Source organism: Macrosteles quadrilineatus, unplaced genomic scaffold, assembly GCF_028750875.1.
Source record: "Macrosteles quadrilineatus isolate MER2022 unplaced genomic scaffold, UCM_ALF_1.0 Scaffold_3__2_contigs__length_128488019, whole genome shotgun sequence".
Lineage (NCBI taxonomy): Eukaryota > Metazoa > Arthropoda > Insecta > Hemiptera > Cicadellidae > Macrosteles > Macrosteles quadrilineatus.
This window is the reverse complement of record NW_026542596.1, coordinates 5245424-5264838: the sequence shown is the minus strand read 5'-3', so window position 1 is coordinate 5264838 and position 19415 is coordinate 5245424. Positions and strand designations below refer to the sequence as shown.

The following is a 19415-nucleotide window of genomic DNA, read 5'->3' as shown; positions in this document are numbered from 1 at the left end:
GTGAAGACCTTTAATTTGATGTGCATATCGACCTATGCTTACGCTGAAAATTTGCTTCCGATTCCTAGGGATGTGCCCCCTGAGGAGTAAGTGCATAATAGCAATGCAAATTAAATGAATCTTTGAACCACTGTCATTCTTGGCCCGGTTGTCCGTTTGAGTTGAAATTTGTGGCATTATATTCTGCTAGTAAAGGTGTTCAATTTGATGTACATGTCAACCTATGCTTCTGTTTAAGATTTCCGTCTGACTCCTTGCGGGTTGTCCCCATTATATGAAAAAATATTTATATTTCCTTGAAAAAGTAGATTTTTAAGTGTGGTGTTGACTGTTCATGTACCAAATCTTATTGATTTTTCTGTTGTCTTTTAGAAAATATAAAACCGGTCTGGGGCTTTTGGGACAGTCTGTATATTAGAATCAGAAGATTCTCAGAAACTATTCGGGTCAAAACATACTCAAGTATTATTTTTGTCTTCACAGGTAACCAGAGAACTGGACAGAGAGGAAGAAGACATGCATGTGGTGGTGGTTAAGGCAAGTGAGGACTGTGTCTCCCCTCCAGCAGTCAACAGCAGTTACTTGGACCTGAGAGACAGCACCACCCTGCGTGTGCTGGTGTACGTCAACGACATCAACGACAACCCTCCACACTTCGTCAAGGAGGTGTTCACCGGGGGCGTCACCACGGACGCTGACTTTGGCACGGAGTTCATGCAAGTCAGGGTGAGTAAGGAGATGTCGAGTTGTGTTTGGGCATAGAAAAATAGAATGAATACAGACCGGCAGCAGTGCTGCGGTTAGCATATGTTACTACACGGCACTCCTAGCGGTGGGCGCTGGAAGCTTCCTTTGACAGTCTATATTTATTCTATTTGTCTGGGTAAGAGTGTATGTAAGGTGTAATATAGATAGACATTATGTCATTGATATTCAGCTTAGAATACGCAGCAAAGTGTGTGCCTAAAATAATTGAATTAAAATGGACAGAGGAAGGATACTCTAAAAATGCTGAAAATATAAACAATCACAAACAACCAAAGTGAAAAAACAGAAATTTAAAGAAAAAAAAAATCTTTCACAGATGAAAAGAATCTGCTGTCAGTTGCGTTTAATTTAAGCATATTAAGTCCCCGATTCTAAGTTATATAAAATGTAAGTTATATAAAATAGTTATATTCTGTTCTACACCAAACAAGTGATAACAACTCAGTGTAAACTTGATAAACTAAGCCAGACATTTCTGATTTGAGACTGCACTGTGCATTTAACAATACTTTACTGCCATTAGTTCACTGCATAGATCATTGATGGTCTATAATGAGAGGCAGTTGAGAAAAAATTAAATAAATTGCCTACAACTTAAACAAGAGGATGGAAAGGTCTAGTGTATTTATAGTCAAAGTTTCAACTTTAAAATGTTAATGCTTCAGGCTGAAGACGCAGACTACGGACCCAACGCAGAAGTCCGCTACTACATGGCGGGTCCAACGCAGATGACACTGAGCGAGGGGATGGAGAATATACAACAACCACCCTTCCTGGTAGACCCGAGCTCTGGGGTAGTGTCCCTGAACTTTGACCCACAGAGGGGCATGAAGGGTTACTTTGACTTCAAGGTGAGGAGGATTTTATGTGTCTTGAGCCTAAATAATAGGGAATGTTGACTAATATAACAACAGACATATTTTTAAAATTTAAATAATTATGACAGCTATCAAAATATAGCTTTACAGATACAATCTATCTACTGAGAAACAAGAAGAGGCACTTTTACCAGGACACACCATAGGTTGGACAAGAGTTGGACAATCCCAAGAATAACATTTAAATTTCAAATTATGTAAGAAGTTATTGGTATTCACAACTTTAACGGCTGTAGTAAATTAAGCCATTTATTATATTTATTAATTTCTTTGATTGTAGGTAATGGTAAATGACTCAGGAGGATTGTCAAACACTGCAAGAGTCTTTATCTATCTCCTAAGAGAAGACCAGAGGGTGAGATTTGTGCTGAGGCAGCAACCCATAGAAATCCGGGAGAAGATTGACGTCTTCAGAGAGTAAGTTTCCTAGATCATTATGTGTGATAACTTAAAACCGTATATTGTTGTCACACATAAGTGAATGTATTTCTAACTAAATATATCATCATTTAAACAATCTTAAACATATTTTGGCGTGTTTCATGTCCACAAGTGTTTTGATGTTGACTTAAAGATTCTCTCTCATTTAAACTGACAACTGTTTTAGTTGATGGTAAATCTCACTGTCTAGTTTTTAATCTACAAATTTAATAAATAACTAAATAACTTAATGTTAGGTTGTAATGATTTTTAAAGTTAGTACAGAAAAAAAAGACAAGAAACAAGATGTCAATTGTGAGACGGATTTTCTCCTATTTAGCTCAATTACAACATTTGCATTGTAAAATAAAAACAAGGCAAAAAACAAATGAGCAAAGTAAATAATCCACTATATGAATGATATTATAAAAGATAAAATCAACCCTCAAAAGCGAAAAATGACTTCTCATAAAAATAAATGTTTGTAAGGGGCGTAATGTCTGAGATAGTTTCTTCTTCTTTTGGATGATTATGACCTATTGATTGTTAGAAGCAAATCAGCAAGAATCTCTGAAAAAGTCACACAGTTAATGTAAATATTCTATCGTTATTAGGTGCAAACATTAAATTACTGCTAATAAAAATAATTGGAACAAAATAATTGGCTAGTCTGAAACATAACGTACAAATTAATATTGCAGAGTACTGGGGAATGTGACTGGAGCGATAGTCAATGTAGATGAAGTGAAAGTTCACGAGACAATGGACGGACGGGTGGACAAGACAAGGTCTGATCTATATCTTCACTTTGTCGACCGATCTGACAACTCCATCATGGACGTGAGCAAGGTGCTGCGAATGGTGGACCAGAGTATTGAACATCTCGACTCACTGTTCAAGGTATTTGCTGCTTGAAGTGTTGGTCTATGTTGATCGATTTGAGGGGGTAAGCAGTGGAACAGCGATTCAGCCCAGGCGCATATTGAGCTGTGCGGCTTGGTCTGGGCAGCACAGGGCAGCATTGGGTAAAAAGTCTGCGCCACACAGTTAACATCGCATATTAGGAAGCAGTGTCAGACAGATCTGGTATGTCAACTAGTCAACACAGCGCAGGTGAACAATGTGATGCAGGTACTTGTGTCTCGGCCTCAAGTGCGCGCAGTTCACGTGCGGGACTGTACTGCCCTGTCCTGCGCTGCACCACAATATGCACATGTCCTAGCCAATATCAACAAAAACTGCCCTGCCCTGTGCTGCGCTGCGCTGCTCTGACTGCGTCTCAATATGGGTGCAGCACTATATTTTTTGCATTTATGACAACAGCTAATTAGAACTAAGCAGCAACAAAAAGCTGTGATATGCAATGAGAACTGTAGGATTGTTTACAGTGATGTTTTTGTTTTAGCGAATTTCCTTATAGGGAATTCAGCACAAGGATATTTTATAAATATTTTAAAAATACATATCCATCCAAAAAATATTTTATACATTTTAATATTATTTTTAAAATATATTTTTTTTATTTTTTAATAATATGTTAGCTTAACATAATAGTTTTAAAATATTTTAAAATGATTATTTAATGGTCTTAAAAATAAATGTTTAAAATATTTTTTATTTTTTTTTGTGAATATATTTACAAAATATTTTTAATATATTAAGACAAAATATATATTTTATGTAAAAGATATTTATAAAATATTTTATTTACCTAAAAATATAGCTTTTAAGAATATTTATAGAACTGTAAAAATATTTTATAAATAGCCTATTTAAATTTAAAAAATATATTTTGGTAATTTGTTTCAACCGAGCTGGGTAAAATATATTTTCCACACATTAAAAAATAGTTATTTGTGTAACTAGTGGTGAAAGTGGCACTTTGCTGCACACGAGAGCAATGTTTACGCACGAGCCGCAGGCGAGTGTGGAATGATCTCGAGTGCAGCAAAGGCCTTTTCACTCGTGTTACACATTATATTTTTCCTACAGTCACTATAAAGCATATAAATAATTAGCGTTTCAAACACTATGAAACACGTTTTTAGGTTCAGCTAGCAACACAAATGGTGCCCTAGAGAAAGTAGTACCCGCGGTCCATATCACTCCGCTATTTTTCCTCGGCAAGAAATGTGCTCCGCGTTTTGAGAATATAGTTCCGTATGTTTTTGTAATTTGAAGTGGTTTCCGCGCCTAAAAAAAAATGCTTAAAAGGTATTTTCTTGTTTATTAAGATCGTAGGAAGGTTTTAAAAACGTTTAAAAGAAAAGTCCAGAAAGTTCAGAAATACCGAAACTATAAACACGAAATGACAGGTTAAATCGTAGTTATAATAGTCAATCAGCTGCTCATAGTATAATTATCTTTAAGTGTTGCCAACCTATTTCCAAGCGTACACGGATTACGTGCATAATGGAACCACGCTGTTTTGTGTTGTTTCGTTGGAATCCTGATGTGCGGCAAAGTATAAACCGTACGGCAAAGTATAAATATGCAGCAATTAGCAGCTTTCTGTACTATAAACAGTACAAGGAAGCCAACTTTGTCGGGTGACTGTAGGAAAAATATATTTTGACAACAAATTTCATGTTCCTTAAAGAATTGTTTTAGGGCCACGACTAAAAGACTTTTTGAAATAATTAAAATAGCCTATACTAAAAATTGCATTTATATTAAAGTTGTCTTAAAATCACTCCAAAAATAATTCCTTTTTTCCCAAACAGTTAAACAATAAGGTTTAGACTATCTCGTAAAAGTAAACTTTTAAAATACCGGATGTCCACCCAAGTACTGTAGCACACATATTGTTGGCCCAACGTTGGGAAATGGTCGGCACGGTTGGGATCTATAGTAAATTGGATCTATAATAAATGTAGTCAGATGATGTTGTGATAGTTGTAATACTAGATACAGTGGGGAACACCTGCTTAACATATAATAATTATGCTAATGTATTTTTTTAAAAATTAATATTCTTTAACTAATTTGAGCGAATTTTTTAATAGGTAGTTAAACAATTTAAGGGGAAATATTAATTAATGTTAAAAGAATCTATTATAATAACATTAGTAATCTAAAGGTAATTAAATAATCTATATTCAAAAACCAGTATCCTCTCTAAATCCCAGAAAACAATTCAACTACTTGATGCCTAAACAGATAAACAGAATCATATTCAAAAATATTACAAGTATTGCGACATATTGCAACTGTCGGCTACTCTTTGACCACTTGAAAACACTCAATATCAACAAGCACAGATTGCTCAGAGGTTAGGTACGAGGCTCACAAACCGAAGGTATCAGGTTCGAGACCCGGTCAGGGCAGAAAAGTTGTATTCTATTTTTTTCAAAATTTGTTTTTATGAACTAATCAATTCTAACTAATCAATTTACTCAACTAATAATTAAGCTTTTCATATTAAATATTTATTATTTAAAATATTTAAAAACATTTTTTTAATAATATTTTTTGTAAAATTTATAAAATATTAAAACAAAATATTTTATTAAACTATTTTTAGGATACATTGGGGGTGGAATAGGATGCATTTTAAAAATATACATTAAAGATAAAAAAAATATATTTTTAAAATATCCTGTGCTGTCTGTTAGTAGCTAATTACAGTAGGTGGCATAGTAAGACCTAGGCCCGGGACCGATTTACTTTTTCATTTTGATGTCCCCAGAGGCCAAAAACACAATTCGTTCAAATTTTTATATATGTATATATACGTCCGTGAACGCGATAACTTGAGTAATTTTGTCAGATTTTGATGAAATTTGTTTTAAAGGTCTATGGCGGGATAAACTTGAATGAGTTCGCGAACGAGCATGATCGGACCATGGGAAAGAGGTTTTACGGGGGGGTTTTATGGGGTGAAAAATGGTTTTTCTCATTTTTGACCCTCAAAACCCAAAATTTCCCAATTTATCTCTTAACATTTTTAAAGAGCTTAAAAAACAAACAATTTAGTATATCAAAGTGTTTTCTACAATTATTGGTAACGGAGAAAATAAAAAATAAAAATAAAAATTCCCATGTTATTCTTATAGAGAATATTGGAAAATGTTGTGGTTAAAGGACAAACAAACAAACAAACATACATTGGATTTTATATACATAGATTGGAAAATGTTGTAGTTTGCTTGTTTATGGATATATTTTGATCAAACTTGGCAAATTCAAATTCATTTATTTTATACTCAGCTATTAATATTAAAAAACACACTTTATTAGTTTCCTTGTAGCAGCAAACCTAGGTAATCGTAAAACCTAATGTTATTTAAATAGATTTGATAGAAAATCAATTCAGACGAATGGAAATTTGCTTAGGAGGCAGGTTTGCTGCGGCGGGGGTATTTTTAATTTAATGAATAATTTGTGATATTGTGTGAATGTTTGATAATTTATTTTTTTCTATGGTTTAGGTGCAGTGGTAGAAAATGATGCTATGGTAGACGTGTTATAGTAAAGCATACCGTGAATCTAAAGACCCAAATTTTACAAAACCGTGTCCTCCCCCATTGAAAACGCAAAGCTTGAGTATAACTGCAATAAGCATTTTATACTTATGTTAACCCCGTAGGAAGGACACTCTGCTAGTATATATATATATATGTATTCCAAAATCTTTACTGTTTGCATTGACATAGCTATATTGTAATGTCTTGTGACACAAGATTTTTAATGTTTCCCGATCGTAGGAGTTCAACGTGCTGGACACCCAGGCTGCTGAGGCTGTAGCACTGGTGCAGGCTGGCAGCCCTGACAGTGTTGTGTGGCTCTGGTTGGTTGGCACCACTGTGTTCCTCGGACTCATGTTGGTAGTGGTGATCTCCATCTGTTTGTCTCAGAGAGCCTCTTACCAACGACAGCTTAAAGCTGCCACCATCACTGCTTTTGGTGAGAATTTCCTCAAAATCATAATTCTACACAAGAAACAACAAAATAGCTTTCATCAATGATCTTTGAATGAAGTATGTTCATTTTGGTTTTGATCCTTAAGGTTAATTTTTAAGTTTAGAACCAGTTACTGACAACTAAAACCAGGAACTTGTGACGGTACTCCAGGAATTATTTATTTTGATATTTGATTCAAACAATATTAATTTGTCCTATGATTCTAAAAATAGATTGTACCTTAATGATTCCAAAACATAAAGGTTTTTACATAAAAAGAGGTAGTACCTATTGAGTGTTTTGAAATTCTAAAATAAGGTTCTAGTTATGTTTAAATCAGTGTCATCACTCATTTGAACTATTCTTAAAAAAATCCCTAAATTAATAACCATTTATTGTAAGTTAAAATATTGTTGTTGTTGTTATTATATTACCAATTCAATTGGCAACATTACAGGACATACTAGGGGACCATAGCAGCAATCGCTGCTTTTTTTAGTATATGTAAACAAATTGAAATTAAATACACATGTTTTACACATTTGGTCACGGTCTTCCCCTAACACGATGCATTTCAACTTTGCATTACCATTCTAACCTAAAATCATTAAACATACAAATATGCAATGTTTACATCAGCTGGTATATTTTAAACAACTTATAGAAACTACTTCCTTCTGCTTCTTTCTGTAGCTCTATTAGAAAATTACTGGATCTTTGACGGCCTGTGGGGCAGAGCAGGGGTAATTTTTGAAATTTCTGATATTTTTCCCACCGTCCTTAGACCTTAAGCTTTAAAATGAATCCTCAACCTATTTGTTTACGGAATTAAATATATAGATTTTACAGTAAATACAAATGAAGGATGTATTACCGCATAAAACCAGCTTTTTATTTACTTTAGCCCATTTATGGTCTAATGATCCACAAAAGCACGTTCAGTCATAAAAATATTATTCTTATTTACTTCTTTAAAAGATGTTCATAAGTTCCAATGGGTGACGTTTCTATGTCGCTTATGTATTTTACAATGTAATTTTTATTGTAGGTTCGACAGAGTCTGACATGACCCGGGTGACTGGGTCTGGTCCGGGTCGGCTACCCAACACTAACATGCACAGTGTCGAGGGGTCAAACCCAATCTGGATGCAGGCCTACGAGAATGAGTGGTACAAGGAGGACGACTCAATGAGGTAATTATTTAGTAATCTGCATTATATTGTAAAAAACAATTTTTTATCCCTCCCCTCCAAGTTAAACCTAATTATTATTTGGGGTCTATGCAGAAACAAAGTTTTTCAAAGATTTCTTAAGAAGACATGGCAAACATGGAAAAAATCAGTAAAACAGAGTTATCACACAAAAAGAAAGGAATGGAAAGAAGAGTGGATACATACTTTTTAATACTTTACTTTAATACTTTTCAATGAAATGGCGACCATACAAAGTAGGTACTGTAAGCCAACTATGAATGGAGATGAGTGTAGGATGCGTGGCGCAATCTTGTAGTCTTGTTAGTGACTAAGGCCGACATATTCCTTAGGCACAGCTGTTAATTAATAGCCCATACAGCTAATGGCAACTAAGGGACCTACAGTTTATAGTGGAATCCGAACCATATTTTAAGGTTACATAAAGTGCTTATACAGTAGAACCTCTATAATCCCAACCCCCGTAATCCGAACGTCCACTAATCCGAACCCCTCATTGCTGTACTCTATACACAGAACAGTAAGTTCTTCATTGTATACTGTATTTATTGGTATAGTTACCGTAATTGTTTCTATTGTAATGTACCGTAGGCTACTGTTTATTCCCTATGTTTACTACTGTATTAAATGTATTTTAACATAACACTGTATTTTACTTTATAAAGCATTTTTCACTTTTCCCTAGCAATTGGTTATCTAAAAACAACAATATGTTCTGTAATCCGAACTATTCAATAATCCGAACCACCCCCGGTCCCAATTAGTTCGGATTAAAGAGGTTCTACTGTAGCAGTAACTGGTGTCTCGTCAATTATATATAGATAATTTATAAAAAAAAAGAATGGAAAGAAGAGTGGACAGAAAATCACACAGGATACAAGAGAGGTTTTCAGAAAAAAAACTTAATGAGGAAAATTATGGATGGTTTTGTTTTAGTGCTCTCATAAAGGAAACAATACATAGATAATAAAATAATAGTCAAATATAATAAGTTACATATAAATTATTCAATGACACCTTTGACAAATACAGTACCAAGAAGTAGAGTCTAATTCCCGCCCTAATAACCAGTTTAAGTATATAAAACCATAGATAAAACATACTTCCTTAGTAGATTTCTCATCCTGATGGAACAGCTGAAGACAATTTTATTGTTAGTTCTGTACGGTTTATGTAGAGGTCGTGTTTTGTTTACAATTTGTTTCCTGTTATTACAGCCATTTAAAACCTCGTTTAACCAAATAACACGATCTAATCATAAACAATAACTTGTCCCCTGGTTATATAACCAAACAGTAAAGCACAAATCAAGAAATTAACCCTAAAATAATGGAAACAAAGTTTCATCGACACTAGCGCCTTTGTGTCACGTACATGAACTAGACACGAAAAACGTGCTTCAAAATTTACAATGGGATGAGAAGTCTACTTGTGTTGGTTAGTCTATGATAAAACTTTCTTCAATTCTGATGTTGAAAACATGTGTGGTAGAAGGAGCTTGGAGGTGATCATAAACATTTGCACAATGTTTAAAAGTTTTTAATCTTTTAGCACGACTATAGTCATTCATCAGCCTCTCTTGAGATGGTGACCAAAGTTAGGGGAAACTTGCATGCAAATCCTGGTATGAATCGCAATGATCTAGGCCAGCTGGTCTCTTTCAATCTCACCTATTGTACAACATTTTTACTAATAATTTGAGTTATAACGTTTTGTTTTTAAAATGAAAGGCATATATAGTAGTTTTTTGTTCCAGTCAAACGTCTGAAAGAGACTCTCTGGATGAAAACGCAGTTGTGAGTGTGCAAACACAAGATGGAGGAGCAAACTCTTCATGCAACAGGTGAGTTGTGTTGTGCTTAGAGATATAAACACTCCTAGAATAGACTATAAAAAACAATTGAAATACCCCCGCCGCAGCAAACCTGCAGACTAAGCGAATTTCCATTTGCCTGATTGGATTTACACTAAAATGTCTCCTTAAAAATATCACATTTATCCCTATTTAAATAGAATCAGTTTAACACATACTTAGGTTTGCTGCAACAGGGAGGGTAAAAGTGTTTTTTATGTAAAATGTTAATAGTTAGTAAGAAATAAAAACATTTTCCAAATTTGGGCAAAATATTTTAATAAACAAGCAAACTACAACAGTTTACTTATTCTCCATAAGAATAACATGGGAATTTTAAATTTTAAATTTTTTGTAATTTTCTCCGTAACCATTAGGCGCATTATAACGCTTCAATATACTAAATTATTTGTTTTTTTAAGCTCTACTAAATAGTTTAGAAAGAAATTGCAAAATTTGATGTTTTTTGGGTCAAAAATAAAAAAAACCCTTTTTTACTCCATAAAACCCCCCATAAACCCCCGTTCCCATGGTCCGATCATGCTGGTTCGCGAACTCGTTCGAATAAACGTAAGTTTACACGTTTGTACCAAATTTCATCAAAATCGGATCATTTTTGCTCGAGTTATCGCGCTAACGGACACATATATATATATATATATAAATATATATATATATATATATATATATGAATTTGAACGGATGGTATTTTTGGCCTCTAGGGACATCAAAACGAAAAAAAAAATCGGTCCCGGGTCCAGGTCTCCATGAGTACTACGGTAATAGCTTATTCCCTATATGGGAAATTCGCTAAAATGGTAATTAATTATTTACCTGAAGAATTTAAAATTAAAACAGCACTATATTATATTAAACGTACTTATTCATAGATCTGCCATTTTATGGAGCAGTGGAAAACAATTTCAGTGAGATGATAACTGGACAGACATCAAAACCAAGACAGCAATGTCTTGAATTTGGAATCCTGGTGTCAGGAATTAAAATTTATTAGTAGGCCTACAGTTCATTCTAGTACTATACCGGCTCACCCCTTGCTTTGTGTAATAAGTTCCAAACACAACCTTTCAAGTCCTGTGTATACAGGCAAATACAAGGTTAAAATAAAATAACCAAAAAGGTTTAAAGGTTAAATACCTGTTGTACTGTCAATGACCAAAGTTTCGTACCTAAAAGGATCATGATCAAGCACTTACACGAACACAAAAACATTTTGTAAGTGTAAAATGTATTTGATGAATTTTCAAAACTCCAGATAAGTTATAAAAAGGATTTTTCCAACTTGAATATGAACTTTGAAGTTTTGGTCGCCGACAAATAAGTATGTTTCTGCCAGATACAAATATAGATGTCAACAGTGTTTAGATGTTAACTAGTAATTTATGTTCCTCAATTTCAAAACAATTTTAATTAATAAATAAACTAACTGTTTAGCTTGTCTTCTGGTATTATAACCATAGAGTAGAACTCATACTGTACAGTTTTCATTCAAACCAAAGAGAAACGCTTAGTTTAAACAAACACAATCCAATGAAGCAAACATGAAACAGGACAAAAATACTTCACAATGTACAGTACAAAAGAAACAGACATTTTCTTGCAGTATCAAATATCTTTTATTGTACTAGATATTTAACTACTGTTAAGGTTAAGTGATACTATATATTGAATTTTATGAAGGACAAGTGTATGGTGTAAGCCAGTAAAGTAAATTTCTTATACATTTACCAAGCTTATTCAAACAAATTGTTTCAGCCAAACCAACATAATAAAACCTGAGCGAAGGACAGTAAAGGAACAGAATGACCTGAACAGCAAAAGCAGTTCCTATCATCAGAACCTGTACCAGCATCTCGACAAGCTCAGCAACCCTCTGATTGCCAAAAAACTGGAAACAACAGAACTATAAAGTAGTTTTTGTAAATGTAAATCTTTCTCTTGATCTCTCTTTAGTTTCAACCAACTTTTTACAATCAGTAAAATTAACTAACAGCTATACACCACAGTACAACACGTCAAAATCGATTCAAAAGTAAACTTATTTTTGGTTGGTATAAATGAACAGCGTAATAGGAGATATTAGTGAAGCAGAAACCAATACACAACAAACTCATTTGAGGACAGAATTTAAGGCAGTTGATTGCACACAAAAGGTTCACAGCATTTAACCTAATGTATCCCCCTCTTTGGAGTTCCTGCAAGAATAGACTAAAACATGGTTATAAAACTGGCACTTGTTTGCTCTCAATTAATTGCCTGGAAGTATTTTCATAAGTGAGTTGGTTTACTTCATCCTCGTGTATGCCTATGCCAAATGTATTTTCCTAAAATAACTAATAAGACATAAGAACTGTAATAGTTAATAGTTTATATTTCCTTTTTTTAAAAGTTTGGATTAAATTTATTTAATGTGTTGTGTGATTCTTTTATATATAGTTACTATACAGCTGGTTTGTAAATTATCTCGTAACAACGAATGAAGTACTTAAATAAGAATTGATTTTACAATTTTTATGTATCTCTTTTACTTGCCAATCGATGTATTTTTGTACAATTTATTTAATACTAAAGTATAATGTAAATATAGTTTTTAAAATATTCAAATAATATTTATTTATGTTTCCTACATCCCAATAATGAATCTCTTGAACCAACTAAGTTTTGTTGTTGTCATAAATCAATTTATTGAAAGCTAGTGTACATTTATGTTTGTTTTCATTCTACGCAATCGTTGAATCAATTCCATCTTTACATAAGATTTGCAAATTTGACTACAGTGTAGTTGATTAGTTCAACACAGAGCATTGCCAGTGAGTGGCATTGGAAAGATAATGAATATTCGTCTATGGGTTAGTGTTGGTGTAATGCTCATGACATGTGCAATAGTGTTTAGTTCCAATACTGAACATCTGTTTTTGCAGTTGTTTAAGTACCTGGTACTCGCTCAGTATATACACCAGAAATTAGTAGTTTATTTTGCTTCTATAATTTGTTTCTTCTCTCAAAATGTGCTCTTGATAAAGTTATTGTGATTTAAAAGTGAAAGTAGGTTTTTTAGGGGTTACTCATGCGTATGCAAGTCTCAAAGGATTTATTTATTTATACTAAGGATGGGAGGAATATATTTGATAATTTACAATTGTCTTCCCCTCGTATTATGTGATCTATCTCTTCTCTTGCTACACACTAATGACATGCATTCTAGATATGAACAGGTGGATCGAAACATGGGCAAATGTAAGGCAAACGAGAAAGACTTTTGCTACGGAGGTTTTGCGAGGATTCATGAGATGGTAAAACACTTCAAGATAGAAGCTCAAGCTGTGGGAAGGTCAACTCTCTTTGTCAATGCTGGAGACACTTTCACAGGAACCCCCTACTACACTCAGTTTAAAGGGGAGCTTGCAGCAAAAATGATGAATACTCTAGACATTGATGTGATGACTTTAGGCAACCACGAGTTTGATGATGGAATCCAGCCTCTGGCTTCTTACATTGATAAAGTAAATATTCCTGTAGTCTGTAGCAACCTGGATCTGTCTCAAGAGCCGAGGCTTCAAACACCTAAAATAACTTCGTCAATAACACTCTCAGTGAATGGTACCAAAGTAGGAATTGTAGGTTGTCTTACCACCACAACAGTCAACAATCATAACCTCGGCGGTGTGAAGATTTTGGATGAAATGTCAAGCATTAGAAAAGAAGTAAGTAAGTTGAAGGATGAAGGAGTAAATGTTATCATAGCATTAAGCCATTCAGGATATGATGTAGATTTGAAAATCGCAAAATTAGTCGAAGATATTGATGTAATTGTCGGTGGACACACCCATACTTTTTTGTACTCGGGGAAAAAAATTCCGGAGCTAGAAGAACCTAGTGGACCTTATCCAACAGTGGTGACGCAAGAATCGGGTAAACAAGTTCTTGTGGTTCAAGCTTACTTTGGAACTAAGTACTTAGGGTATCTGGAGTTAAATTTTAATAGCGAAGGTGAGCTCAAGTCTTTCAACGGCTCTCCAATTCTCCTTATAGGACTTTTTCCACAAGATCCTGATATACTGCGAGTGTTAGAACCTTACAAGGAGAGGTTGGAAGGAAAGACAAATAAAATCATCGGCTACACTCATGTCTTCCTCGATAGTAATAACTACAAGTGTAAAGTATCAGAGTGTGAGCTTGGTAACTTGATCACGGACGCTTTTGCTGACTACATGGAGATGCGTTGTCCTTCCCTGCCAGTATCAGTGGGATTGATGAATGCTGGAGGAATCAGAAGTTCCTTTGATCCAATATCTGGAGGACACAACGGATCAATCACTTTAGGAGATGTTATGACAGTGTTACCCTGGGGAAAACCGATAGTTGCAGTTAACTTGACGGGACGAGTACTCTTACAAGTGCTGGAACATGCTGTATCTAGGTTTGACGAAATCAAAACATCAAATGTTCATAACTTTTTACAAGTTTCTGGACTTCGGGTCACATACGATCTGTCTAGAGAAGTCGGCCATCAGGTAACTAATGTTAAAGTACTTTGTAGAAACTGCACAATTCCATGGTTTAAGCCACTACAGCTAGAGACAACTTATGGAGTAGTTGTACCAGAACATTTGGTAAAGGGAGGGGAGAACTTCACCATGTTGGCTAACATCACTAAAGAATGTGTGTCAGAAGAAGTTGATTATACGATTGTGGCTAAATACATAGAACATTTTAGCCCTGTCAATCCGCGAATAGAAAAACGTATTGAAATGGAACAAGGAGAAATGGATGAATCGATTTTAATAATTTTATGTTACATCATGATAGTTCTTCTGGTGATTTTCATTTTCAAAGAGACATTATTCACACCAGTATATAGATTTTTTCGAAGAAGGTCGAATGAAAAACCAACAATGACTCCTAATGAGACTGAAGAATATTCAAGACTTATTACCTAGTAAAAAACCTTTACCATAGTATATGTAACCAGAAAATAAAATCCTGAAAATACCGTAGATTCTTTAAACTTATACATTTTCAAATTTTGTATCAATGTAACAATTATTACTATTAGATTTATTAACCCTTAAGTACTGCGTGGGGTGTTCAGAGAATCCCATTAAGGTAAATTTTGTGTTGCTAGCTAGCCTACATCTTCTACAATTTTGCGCTGCTCAGTACTTTCAGATGGGAATGTCTCAGATCATTCAAGGCCAGTCACTGGCAGTTTCTTCAATGCATAGAGTGTGTGTGTGTGTGCATTGGGGTGCCGACAGACCCCCGTGCGATTACTAGTGTTTTATCAACTGATTTTTTTAAACATGTGTTTGGTTTTAGTGTAAAATTAAAAACAATAATTTTATCTAAAGTTTATTTATTTCAAACTAGAGGTCGTCCAGTGGTTGAAAACTCAAAAAAAATGTAATGTACAGACTTCTCTATTTTTACCCCACGCATATAAATAAAACATGCAATGGGAATTCTTCAATTTGTTTTGATTTTATGTTTATATTTCGTCACCAGCGTAGCAATACATAATACCAATGTTAATTTTTTAAATTTAAAATTCATTTTTTGTGCTTATTTTAATTTATAAAGGGTTTCTGCACACCTACACGAAAATATCTTTCAAACAGTATGCGTAGATTTTCCCTACGAGTCACACGAGCTGAAAAAAAAGGTTTTAATGAAACATGCTTGCCTATTAATATATACTATTGTACATGTTGCTCAAATTCGAGCAATTGCAAAGTATTACAATTACAGGAGTTATTTCAAAACGAATAACAGTCATATTTATAATGGGTTTAAAAGAGATTACCGGTGTGTAACTCGGACCATGTTTATCCTTGTTATTGATAAACCTAAAGCATTTCGACCGGTTTTCTCCTTCTCAAAATGCCTCGCTGTACAGGCAACAAAGGTCATTGATAGAGGGCCAATTGAGAATGAAAAGTCGTTTTGGGGTAATGAGGGCGCATTTGTAAACTAATAGTTGAGATTGTCCAGGGTCAGGTGCTGACTGTGATGAGTTAAGCCTATTGCACACCACTGTTCTGTAGCTATGGTCGTTATCACAATTACGCCTCTTGACTATGTTTCGTTGTCGTTGCGTCAGAGGCATTTAAAAGAACAAAAAAAATAAACAAATTATAGCTACACAAAACAACGATAAATGCACAAATTTAAGTTACAATCATACTAACACGATCCGTCATAGAGACACAAAACAACGATAAATACACAAATTTAAGATACAACCATACTAACACGATCCGTCTTGGGGGTTACGTTTACACAAACTCAAGTAGTAAATAAATGCACTCAATGGGTGTCATATTGTATTGAAAAATAAATAACAGCAATTAAATTATACAGCTGATCGAAATGTAAACAATTATGTTCTTCATAGGGATAACATGGGAACTTTCAAAGCCACAGGGGCAGAGCCCAAGTGACTTTTTCAAAAATGTAAGGCCAGTTTGCAAATCTACGCGACACGCTCTTTCCAATGAGACGTCAATGGATAAAATCGGTTAAGAAATAGCGGAGGAGTTCAACCGACAAAGTTTCATGTAGCGTATTAATTATATAGATTAATATATCTATATGTAATACGCTAGGCATATTTTTGTCATAATTATTGTTTTGAAGCTGCTATGCATCCGTTTACCAAGTTTGAGGTGTCGTTGGATAGGGTGTGGCACGTAGATTTGCCATCCATCGAAAAATCTTTGAAATTCCATCAGGGCTCTGCCCCAGTGGCCTTCAAAGTTACCATGTGATCCTTATGGAGAAAATGTTTGTTTACAATTTGAACAGATGAATACTTTGAAATTTACACTAATATTTGAAACAGCTTGTTATACTTAAATTGAAATAAATAGAAACATGACAAAGATTTTGAAGAGATAAAAATGTACACTGTTTTTTTTTTGTTTTTTTTACAATAATTGGCGTTTCACTGTAAAACATATCATTAGGGTTCAGTGAATTTTAAAGTGAACTGACAGTACAGCAGTTACACATAATTGTTGTGACTTTTAAGATCTTTGTTTTACAGAAACTAAATAAAAGGATTATATTTAATGAGTGGAGAATATTAATATCCAAGGAACAATATATTATATGTAATAGTATCTATTGCAAGAGATGGCATATACATTCTTCTGTATTTATGATAAGTGTACAAGAATAATGATCTGAAGTTATTGATATTAGTTATAAACATGTTTTTCACCTCCAAAAAGAATATTTGATTTTAATTATATCGGAAGTTAGGAAGGGTGGGTCCCAAAGATTCTGGAAAACATCATTATTGTGTTAAACAGGAATCTTGATATGTCGTCAGGCTTGATTAAGGAAGGTAAAGAAATAACTTTTAAAAACACGTGGAGGAAATGTACAATAAAAGAAAAGGAGTCTTCATGAAATTATCAGGACATGCCAGAGAAAATAGAAGCATGACTGTGAAACATTTGATGACGCTTAACAAAGGGTGTTAAGCCATCAATGTTTTATGAATGCAAGTTCTAGGGTAAGGATGTTAGGATTGAAAGATTTTAAACTAAACATTTGAGTATGCAAAGAAGAGTTTTCATGGCAAATAAGTCCCAGACTTCAACCAGAGGTGGTGGTGAAAACGAGGGGGTTTCCTAGAAAGAAAGAAGATTTATCACGGGACCTGGCAAATAAGTCCCAGACTTCAGCCAAAGGTGTTGGTGGGAAGGAGGGTTTGGTTTATCATTTAGGTTATCATCAATTAATCAAAAGAGAATCTTCTACTGACTTTTACAAAAGAAACTGCAAAAACGGCAGGTAAACTGCGAACTCAATTAGGACTTTTACCATCACCAGCTTTAGCAACAAAACCAAGAAACGAGAAAACGCCAAATAAAAAAATCAATACAAATCCTTCTTCTCCTTCGTCTAAATTGCGCACGATTTCGTGCGCCAGGTTCTCTAGTTGCCTATTAATAGATAGATGGAGTCAGAATAAAGACAGTCAGCTAGAATCTGATGTGCCTGAAACACATGGAGAGGATTGCAAGGGCTGTTTGCAGCCAGAGCAAGTTCAATCAGACTAGTATGTAAAAAGAGTTATTTTTTAAATATTTTCAAACAGGTTTTTATTTTGAAAGTTTTTACCAGTAAATATATTAGCCTATTAGTTCATAATACATATGTTTTGGGGGTGAAATTTTGTGTCTGGCTGGCATTTTTTGATACCTGAAAAGTAGTTTATTTACCTCATAAATCTGTGGTAACTTTTGATAAGTATAATAAGCTAATTACTGGAAGAAAAGTTAGTAAAATACTTATTTATGTTAGGTTATTCCTCCTAATTGAGATTGAAGAGGACAATTGTTTTTTCTCAGATATTATTATTATTTTTTGTACTTTTTCTACTTAACTGATTGTTTCATCTAAAAAATAAGTACCTAAATAAATATTTTTTAAAAATTACTAATAAAGAGTAAAACTGGTTAAATTTAATAAAATACTGTCAAAAATATATCCATAGTCATGTTTCATTTTCTTAATCATAACATAGAAAAAAATATATATAGACTGTCAGCCGTGCTGTGGTTACCATAGGTTCTGGCGCACACCACTGGTAGCGTGGTGTAGTTACTTAGTGCGTAAGGCCATAACTACATAGCGCTCCTAGTGGTGTGCGCCAGAACCTATGGTAACCGCAGCACAGCTGACGGTCTATATTTAATTCTTTTTGTCTATGATCATAACGAGATACTTTTCATTTAAAAATATAAATATTTATAAATGGGGGTCCGACAGACCACCGTTGTATCACAAAAAAGGGCGCGAGAACTTAAGGGTTAAAAACTTAGTATTTTGTTATTACCCTTTAACACGTTCGCTGCTGATCGCTAGATGCCGGGACGGCGCCAGGAGCTGAACTAACGCTCGGCTGCTGCGTGACATTGCCGCCGATACACTGAATTACAGTAAAAACAACAGTAGTTATTCTGGATGGCAATGTTCTGCAATAAAACTGGCTTTGGACATAGTACTAAGTGATTCTGATGGATAGCAGCACTACCCAGGTTACAGTCGGTAAAGTAGTGTCGCTATATAGCAGGAAAGAGGGAAAACAAAGCCCTGTTCCAAACAACCCTGGTGGGGATTTTGGGAAACTATATTTTTTATTGTCAGAAAAGTACGTCCCCATGAGCTGCAAAGAAATATAGGACGATTGTGACGAGCTGGCTTATCCATAGCAACGTTAAACAACAATGAATGGTGACGTTCCGGAACGTTTCTAGCTCCTGGCGCCGTGGCCCGGCTGACGTTCCGGAACGTCTGTAGCAGCGAACGTGTTAAAATAAAATACTACAATACTTTTACACTGCCAAAAATATT

General features: G+C 34.4%; 2 protein-coding genes across 3 annotated transcripts in view; both read left to right on the top strand.

Moving 5' to 3' along the window:
- The window catches only part of LOC128990960 (cadherin-23-like), a 164377-nt gene extending 151760 nt beyond the window's left edge, over positions 1-12617 (top strand). The window contains exons 29-36 of one of the 2 annotated variants that reach the window (XR_008490576.1): positions 484-726; positions 1434-1619; positions 1927-2063; positions 2768-2966; positions 6773-6971; positions 8017-8161; positions 9923-10022; positions 11805-11840. Coding sequence is in view for 1 of the 2 variants with exons in the window: in XM_054413637.1 (XP_054269612.1) it covers positions 484-726; positions 1434-1619; positions 1927-2063; positions 2768-2966; positions 6773-6971; positions 8017-8161; positions 9936-10022; positions 11805-11958 (1350 nt within the window). In the remaining variant the exon portion in view is untranslated. Of the gene's footprint in view, positions 1-483; positions 727-1433; positions 1620-1926; positions 2064-2767; positions 2967-6772; positions 6972-8016; positions 8162-9922; positions 10023-11804 lie in introns of both variants that reach the window. The other variant, XM_054413637.1, reaches the window with a different exon arrangement.
- A 387-nt stretch (positions 12618-13004) lies between these two features.
- Positions 13005-15393, top strand: LOC128989952 (protein 5NUC-like). The gene has a single exon (XM_054412122.1). The coding sequence runs from the start codon at positions 13160-13162 to the stop codon at positions 14987-14989; it is 1830 nt and encodes a 609-aa protein (XP_054268097.1). The 5' UTR covers positions 13005-13159; the 3' UTR covers positions 14990-15393.
- The last annotated feature ends 4022 nt before the right edge of the window (positions 15394-19415 follow it).